The sequence below is a fragment of the Saccostrea echinata genome, unplaced genomic scaffold (genome assembly GCF_033153115.1).
Source record: "Saccostrea echinata isolate AGI-Se365-2 ecotype Australia unplaced genomic scaffold, CSIRO_AGI_Sech_v1 ptg000054l, whole genome shotgun sequence".
Classification (NCBI taxonomy): domain Eukaryota; kingdom Metazoa; phylum Mollusca; class Bivalvia; order Ostreida; family Ostreidae; genus Saccostrea; species Saccostrea echinata.
Window position 1 is genome coordinate 8,858,470 of NW_026889803.1, and position 9,031 is coordinate 8,867,500.

General features: G+C 32.2%; 2 protein-coding genes across 3 annotated transcripts in view; one reads left to right on the plus strand and one right to left on the minus strand.

Moving 5' to 3' along the window:
- Positions 1-14: 14 nt before the first annotated feature.
- LOC133172042 (uncharacterized) lies at positions 15-5,196 on the minus strand. The gene is made up of 9 exons (XM_061306844.1): positions 5,154-5,196; positions 3,719-3,902; positions 3,450-3,499; positions 3,208-3,287; positions 2,337-2,567; positions 1,852-2,013; positions 1,557-1,652; positions 1,071-1,197; positions 15-862 (listed from the first exon to the last, which is right to left on the minus strand). The coding sequence occupies exons 2-9, from the start codon at positions 3,874-3,876 to the stop codon at positions 462-464; spliced, it is 1,305 nt and encodes a 434-aa protein (XP_061162828.1). The 5' UTR covers positions 3,877-3,902; positions 5,154-5,196; the 3' UTR covers positions 15-461.
- A 172-nt stretch (positions 5,197-5,368) lies between these two features.
- LOC133205867 (programmed cell death protein 6-like) overlaps positions 5,369-9,031 on the plus strand; it is an 11,862-nt gene continuing 8,199 nt past the window's right edge. Inside the window, exons 1-2 of one of the 2 annotated variants that reach the window (XM_061341752.1) lie at positions 5,369-5,528; positions 8,022-8,083. In XM_061341752.1, the coding sequence (XP_061197736.1) occupies positions 5,431-5,528; positions 8,022-8,083 (160 nt within the window). In that variant the 5' untranslated portion in view covers positions 5,369-5,430. Of the gene's footprint in view, positions 5,529-7,395; positions 7,458-8,021; positions 8,084-9,031 lie in introns of both variants that reach the window. The other variant, XM_061341751.1, reaches the window with a different exon arrangement.

Below are 9,031 nucleotides of genomic sequence, written 5' to 3' on the forward strand. Positions count from 1 at the left end.
ATTTTTTGGAGTTTTTTCTAGATTATCAGAAACTTTACAATTGGTGCAGAATATCTCATGTATTAAAGAAATCTGATAACATCAAAATAATGAAAAACACGAGGAATTTATATAAGTGTACAAAAGGATCTGTTTTCAATTTTAAAACAAATGCATGTCCCATATTACTCCATTGGTTAGTAACAAAGTACTTAATTCATTGTAACATTAATTTTTGTCCATGGCAGTAAATGCTTGTAAGCTAAAAGCATCTGAAAACAACAGTTAGTGTACAATTTGGTTAAAGAAAATGCACAAAATAAAAAAAAAAGTTAACATCCCCTAATACAACCTACTTCTACATACAACCAAATACCAAAATCTTGTAAACACACATTCATATCTCGTTTTTTGACAGCAGTTTTAAAAAGGCAGTAAACATGACTTCAATGATTAAAATATGTACATCAGGAATAATAAAATCAGAAAACCATTCCTGTATCTCCTATACCCAACTGCTTCTGCAAAGCAATGGTGTTCTTCCTAAATTCTTTTTCCATCTCTTCCATGTCTTTGAGTTCATTACAGAATTTATCCACATGTTGTGGGCGTTTTTTATGCGTATTCATCTTCACTCTGATTGGCTGCTGCTCCTCATCTGATTCCTCTAACTGTTGACTGGCATTGTCATTCACAGAGTTATCTGTTGTATCGGGGGGCATATGGATTATAGAATCTTCCTCTCTTGGAACAGGTTCATTACCAATATTTGTTGGTCCAGCAGATTTCTTTCTCTGGTTTCCTTTTCCTTTAGATGGTTTTCCTGATACAGGTCTTGTAGTGTCAAATTTTATCTGTCTTTCATGCTTTTGTGTCAGAAACACTGAAACGATTAGTCAACATAATTATTATTATAAGTATGCCTGTATAGTATATGTACATGTATATTAGTTACAGAGGCTTCAATCCTTTCCTAAATTGATTCATAGAAATCCATTCAAGCTCCTTTGTATTTATAAATTACAAAGATAGGGGGCTTAAACTTTTTTTCTGTTATTGGTGATAAAACTAATGAAATGTAAACCTCTTACCACCTGCACTCTTTGGTCTTTGTTTCTGTCTTTCCATGCCATTTGGAAGGAAGGCACTGATTGGTCGCTTTGTATCAGAGTCATGATGGTCTGGCCCAAACACAGTATCAAGATCAAAGAGGTTTCCCTGTAATAAACATTAAAATGCTGAATAAAAATTATTCACAAAGCTGCACAGACTAGATATGAGTTATAGGTTGTAAAGCAGTTAATAAAAATGGGTCCTACAATAGTTTCATTTAGCATAACATGTTATAATAAAAGGAACATTTATAAAGATTTTCTATACCCAAATCAGTGTTAGTTGTGTACCGGTATTTCATAATAAGCTGTCATTGATATACCAAAGGAAAAAGACACACATATGGAAGAAATGAACCAATACAAACGTCTCTGTCTATAATTAGCAGATCCCTGCAAGTGTCTATGATAAGTTGATAAGAACTTGTACAGAAACATTGGTAAATGAATGCAAGCTAAACCTACTGCTGGTTTATATCTATTAGGGTCATCATAGTCCAGTCTACTGTAAAACTGGTCCTTGTTACTTTCTTTGTCCAGTTTGTAAAGTCCAGAAAATGCCTACAATTATCAAAAACTAGAAATGAAATAAATTTGCATCATATTGCAAAGCATTCTTCTCCTACAATACTTCATCAGAAACACACCAAGATAAAATGTAAAAAATAGTTTCATTCACTAAACTTGCCAGAGCATATAGAATATTTGACAGTGCATGTATTAAGTCTACATGAATTTACATAGCTTAAGATATGCATACACTGTTGGTCTCTTGTCTGAGATGAGCATGCTCGGGGTGAAGGATATCATTAATGGTTAACTCCACTCCATTTGTACTGTCCTTTCTTGTCCTTGTCACGGCACTTTTAGCTCTCAGCTGTGTTGTACGAGTCCCGCTGGCAGGTCTATTTAAATTTGAGTTCTAAGAAGAAAAACGGACGTATAGTTAATAAGCTTTTCTATCATAATTTGGGCATCTCATTTGATATTTTCCCCCAATAAATCTTAAAAAATTCTGTACACTGTAAGAAAAAAATGTCTTAAATATTCCACAAATGATTCATTTTTTGTATAAGTAAACTTAGTCATATTCTTCCAAATCTAAGATTTATATTTAAAGAAAGTAAAAATATTAACAAACTATGCATCCCCCTTTCTTAAAGATGAGATTCTTTAGAGAGATAAATCCTTAAAAAGTATTTTAAAGAAAGCATCCTTAGTTGTAATCACTAAGAAATGAAGTACCTTGTTGAAAGTCTTCATAAACTTTCTGTCCACTTCCTCTAAACTTTTCTTGCTGCGAGTGACAGGAAGTTGTGTCATTTCTTTTTGATGTGTTTCTAGAAGTTCGTCCATGTACAGCTGTCGTCGTTCAATATACAGCTGTTGACGCTGCTGAATTTCATGTTGGATTCTCATGTTGTCTTGCTCCAGAAGCTTAATGGCTAAGCGTTCCCAAAGTTGGACAGCCTTGCTCTAAAAAGTAAACACAACATACAGATATTTCTCACAACATTATTTTGCTGTTAACTACAAAAACTCTAAAATATGTCATAGATTATAATGCATAAAACAACAAATTTCAACTGAAAAACATATATTTTAATATTTTTCTCAATAGATTGTAAAGAGAGAACCCAGGCTTTTAAAGAGCCACAGCATCTCACGCTGTCAACGCCCAGAAACTACTTTTGCATTTGTGATGTCACAATATATTTTTCTATCTCTCCATTCTTAATGACATCACATGTGACGTCAAAATCTGTTCTCTGGAGAGTTACTAATGTTGTAAGGATGTTTAAGACCAAGAATTCAGAGAGATTTCATCTATGAAATATGCATTGAAAGAATGCATACAGACATTAAAAGTATGATACATGTATAAAAATGTTATTGACTGAATATCGGGACATATGCTCGCTCTCGCTCTTGGCACAGAGTGTACCTTGCAAGTAGGTCCACTTTACTGTGCTAAGACCTTGATCAGGCATATTTCCTGATATTGAGTCAATAACCTATAAATAGCTTTTTCACATACTTATGATATCAATTGATATGAGATTTGAAGCTTGACTGATTCGAAATAGCTGATTTTAAGCTATTTATAAATTTGTACCTTGACATTTTCTGGGACTGGTGTGTTTGTAACAATTCTCTCTGTGCTCTGTGAATGATGAAAATCAGGTGGCGGAACCCCTGTAAACAAAGAATGTCCACTTCACGTACTGCTTTCAATATTAAGGTTAATCTGATGCATCATGCAAAAATCAGTCCAATTAAACCTCATCATGGTAATGAACTTTGAATAAAATTCAAAACTAAATCTCTCTCTCTGTCTTGAATGCTTAGAATACTTACCGACAATATTGGCTAAGTGAAGGGAGGCATTGTGATCCCCATCCCAAGATCTGCAAAAATATATACATGTATATATGATACTCTTTACTGGAACTCTTTACTGTGACAATAATGTATTGATTTATTATCATGGATGGATTGTAATGATATTATGTCATTTTTTTCTCTTTCATTAACTAAGAAATCAAAGTTATATTCTTATGGCAACTTTTATATTATCATGACTTTAGGCAACACATGGATTTATCAAAGTATGGCTTTAAAGTCACCTTTTAACTAAGAGAATAAGGCAGTTGAGTTGTTCTGCAAGAGCTTGTTTCTCTGCATTGCTTTTCTGGATTTCTTGTTTTAATTTATAGATGGTTTCCATTAGTACTGTGGTATTCTGTGGCTCCCCTGCAGCCCCATACAGTCTTTCTCCAGGCATTATTCTGGGATGTGTGTTACTCAAGTCTGGACAAGATAAAGCATATGTGTTCATCCTCAAACTATGTACAACTTTTCAATTTAATTCTACACAAAAATGAAAAAAAAAAAAACCAATTCATAACAAATTTTACCCAGAAAATTATTGGGGGAAAAAAATCAGTTAAGATACATGGTCACTCTGGTTATAATTTGTTACCTCTGATTCCAGAGAATTAACTTCAAAATACTTTTGTTTAGTTAATTCTTGAATCATTCTTGTGACTTGAAACAATTATTAATACTATAGACATACTTTTTTCTGCATGGGATCAATTTCCCCTACGTACATGGTCACCGTATTACCGCAGAAAATTGTCACGTACAGTGTACATAAATTCATTAAGGACGTATAACAACAATCCAAGAAATCTGCATATTAATTATATATTTGAAAATGCAGATGGTCTGCTCATGAAAATTTCATTCTCAAATATATTTTTATTAGCAAAGGATATATATAGGCAATAACTAGCATTTGAGAAAATTTCGTCTCGCTTATAAAAACCAAATACTTAACTCGTGAAAATAAGGCAAATATTTGTGATCCATTGTATCAGTCAACAAATGGTGTTCTGAATGTTCATTTAATCTTGACACTTTGTTTTGGGGTTAAATGAACATTCAGAACACCATTTATTAAATTCTGGTTGTACCTCGATATTTCACTGGATAAAAATTGGTCTATAGTGCAACCTGTGTTGTGTACATCACAGTACAATATGTCCAAATATGTCAATCCACATGACGTTACATTGAAATACTGAACATCTCATGTGATGTCAACGTCTACACTGTGTCTCGTGCAGTTTGAAAAGGCTGATCAAAGTTACGTGTAAACAACTGCACTTGCCCTAACAGTCACAGTGTAAACATATTGTTGTTTACATCTTACATCATATTGCATATATATATTTCACCTGATGCTTTGTAATCTCTTTATATGTATCTACCAGTCTACTTTCATTATGATACAAGCTATGATTAACAGATTTAACCAATGTATATGAGGATCATAAAGAAAATCGAGTCTGTGCACAACTGAATATCCATACATAAAAATGAATATTCAATTTCCACACATCCTTAGGTCTTATTTTTGATAACATCTGAAAATGATATTGTGATGCTTAGAACTTACTATCATTAAGCCAAAAAAAAGCAGATAGATCGTACTTAAGTATTAAATACACTGTGACAGAGCACAGATCTCTTCAATCAATCACGATTTCAACCTACCTTTTGAAACAAACTATGATCTCTCAAAATTTCAAGCAAATTTCTTTACATGGCATCCATTACTGTTTACAGATTTGCTAAGGAACTCTGTTTCTGGAGTTTTCATTGAAAGCAATTCAAATGTACGATGACATCCGAACAAACAAACCGAATCTTTTGTGTGTTTGAAATTGAGAATGTCGACTTAGGAAATTTAAGCATAAAATTAACACTGATTGGAAAATTTTCGCAACTCAAAATTTGGCTGTGGCCAGTCAGGGATAGGCAAACCGAAGTAATGGCATACTACGGACAACAGCAACAGGGATATCAAGGAAACCCTCAACAGGCACCTCCTGGAGTTGATCCTAATTTCCTCTGGGGCGTGTTTCAAAGGTACAGCAATCAGATTTCCGACTTCCGACGAAATTGAAAATGGCAAAAATGAATCACAGTGATGTCACAATATTAATCATGAAAAACATTAAGATTATGACATTGGCAATTAAGTGAAACGTACTAAATGCACTAAAACTTGATTCTTCTTACTTTAGTGTTGTCTGCGTGGAAGAAACAGTGAAGAAAAATTCTTAAAACATTTAGCAATGTTGTTTATCACCATATTCTTTACTTACTATAATCACATGATAATATTTTTTTTTTATAAAGTGAAATTACATGGAAGAAATTGAAATATGATTCTTACACTGCATATTAAATCAAGATGAAAAATGCTTCCTTTGCTTGTGCTGGAGACTGTAGACATGAACAACAGATATCCACAACTCCTCTGTTAATATGTAATACCAATACCAGCAGTATCCCAAAAATTACTCTTTATGGATTGTGTACTTCAATCTTAAGTTAAATTAATATTAATTTTATTATATATGGGTGTATGATTTGTAAAGTTTTAAAATTACATATTGTTTTTTTAAAATCAAACTATGCAAGTTAAAGAAGTTAACGATCAATAGTTTGCAAAATCTAAGCATGCTCAGAGATCATAGTCATCTGTTGCTATTTCAGATTTCTACCTTGTTTTTATATTAAATAAAGAAATTTACGAAACAAAGTTTAAAATTCTTAATTAGTTTGTTAATATAAATTTAAACATTTAACTTCATTATCATTGATAGTTTTAAAGAATTATGTGATTCAAACTGTGGGGAATATTTGAAAAAAAGTAACTAAAACAATTACAATAGGGAACGCGAGATCTTGCAAGATTTTCAACAGTTGCCAGTCTGTTATTTATGTGTCTGCTTGTGCATATGTCCTTAGTTTCATAGTAAAAAAAAACAAGAGATACAAATACTTGCTGGCTTTATATTTACACATTATAACTTATAAATCAATAAAGTAGCCCCCCCCCCCCCCCCCCCATCTTCTCTATCTGATGGTAAACCAATCCTTTAATCTTAAACCTTAGCTTTTTTTGCACATATTTATGAATTAACTAGCTAATACTCATGAGACCCAAATAGATAATATGACACATGACACCAGTCATGGAAAGTGTCATGTGTTCTCATTCTGGAATTTGAAGTTTTGATGTCACCCTATAATTAGATCACTTAATCATTTGTTCCACAAAATGTAATATGTAGCATGCATAATAAAAGGCCATCAGAACAGAGGGTGCATTGGGTCTGATAGCACTCTCCTTTAAGAAAAAAACACTTGTAAATATAATGTTTGAAGCAAAATAAATTCATTATTAGTCTGCTTAAAGTAATGCTGCTTTATCATGTTTATTTTGTTTATTTTATTTTGGATGAAATGAAACTAAGACTGTGTCAGAACTCACCAAAATGGCACCCATTTATTTAAAAAAAAACTGCATCTGAGGAGGGGATACCACTCTCAGACCCTCCCCTCACCCCCTTTCCAGAAAGTGACAATGACTCTGTAATAAGACTTGGATTCATTGCTTAAATAAAGATTTTAATTTTCAATCACATTTGATTCTAATTCTCCTAAAAAAAATGTAATGTAAAAGAATAAAATAGAACTAGTATTGGGCATTTATATGAAATTTAAGGAAGGAATTCATATTTGTAAATATATTCTTGATAGCATTGGTACAAATATTTCCATCACAAAAATTGTAGGAACTTCCTGGTTTGAAATAATGAATATCAAAGAATTACGTACTAGTACTTGAACAATGACACATTTATTTTCTGTTGCTGTTTTAAATGCATGTACTTGTAAATTGAAACAATATTGCCATACTTTTACACAATGAATTTTTTTCTAGAGTTGATAAAGATAGAAGTGGTCAAATTAGTGTTAATGAACTCCAAAGTGCTCTATCCAATGGTAAGAATGTACTGATCATACAGAGGGTAGATAAACAGTGGATTTATACATATACATCATGTCTGTAAAGTAATGCCAGATATATATATTCATGTAGGTCATATTCCTTTATTTCAACACGAGAATGTTACCTTCCCACATCGCATGCTTATTGAAATGTGTCCTATGCTTTTCTGCATATAAACACCTTTGTAATTTAACAGTGTTAAACTTTGCAGACTGAGAGCATGTTCAATGTTGATCACAGGATATTAAAAGGGGGGGGGGGAGAGAGCTGGACTACATGTACTTGACTGTCTTGAGATTTAAAAAAAAATTATGATTTTTGCAGGATTTTTTAAAGTTGTATGAAGTGTTGCATTATATGACTAGGAATGGACCAAGTTCAGATATAAAACACTCTTCAATAAATTACCCATTCAAAATTACATGGTGAAGTATATGATTACCGTAGGAATTTACCCTAATTTGATAATATCCTGGGATCTTTTGTAAGTATAAGAATCCACTGTTTGTTGTACCCTATCCTATTGCATGCTGTTATGTGTAAGTTTATCCTTTTAGGATAGATAAAGATAGAAGCGGTGAAATATCAGCTTCAGAACTACAGCAAGCTCTATCCAATGGTAAGCACCAAAAGTGTGACGATTTTGATTATAATCTAAATTTATAAGATTCGTTAATTTTTCATCATCATCTCTTAACTTTTAAAGTATTAAAATGAGTCTTTGTTTTAAAACTTTTCCTGCTTCCTTTATCTGTTGATAATCAAAACAATTAAAACCTGTTACAGGAAGAGGTGAAACACGTAGTCTAAATACTTCCCATTTCCTTAACTGTTGTTAATATTCAGTAAAACGTTTGAATTAAGTGTTTTATAGGAAAGAGGTGCTTACCAGTGACTTTCTCTACATTAAAAATGGGTTTTTAATACATGGTCAAACTAGGCTACTGGCTGGCTATGAATACTTGTAATTTATGATTTTCTTCCTGTCTTGTAATAAAATAATTTTTCTTCCTCTGCTTTTATTTTCATATTTTCCTTTTTTAACATTTAAATTTTTCATTTTTTTTCCTTTTAATTTTTTTTGTTTTTTTGACGGTGTAATTTCAAAAAATTAAGTCTTTGAATTTGTCTACATATTAATAATGTCATTCTTTTAAAATTCAGGTTCTCATTTTAAAATCATTGTCATTATATTGTCACACATGCCCACTCCAGCCTTGGTAACTTAAGACTTTGAGACCAACTCTTGAAGATGTCCAAGGGTTGAAAATGAAGATGGATTTTGTAAAATGAAAGTGCTGTGTACATCAAGGGCATGTCAAAGAATTTTCCTAGGGGAGGTTTAATTTCCAATCTGAATCAATAATTTTCTGCTCCAAATTTTCTTGAATAGTGAAACAGAAATAAAACACACAGACACACACAAATGACAAGAACAAATTAACGACCCCAAAATGAAATATTACATAGTACAATTATTATAACAGTTTTTTGTCAAAATTATTTTATTTTAAGTGAACTATTGTAATAGCCAAGGTATGTCTTGTAAACCAGAATATTCAGCAGC

Coding starts and splice junctions, on each gene's coding strand:
- LOC133172042 (XM_061306844.1), bottom strand. CDS start 3,876: ATGCCTGGAGAAAGACTGTATGGGGCTGCAGGGGAGCCACAGAATACC. Junction 2,568..3,207: donor CAGTCCCAGAAAATGTCAAG/GTACAAATTTAT, acceptor TTTACTTTTTAG/AGCAAGGCTGTCCAACTTTG. Junction 1,653..1,851: donor TCAGACAAGAGACCAACAGT/GTATGCATATCT, acceptor TGATAATTGTAG/GCATTTTCTGGACTTTACAA.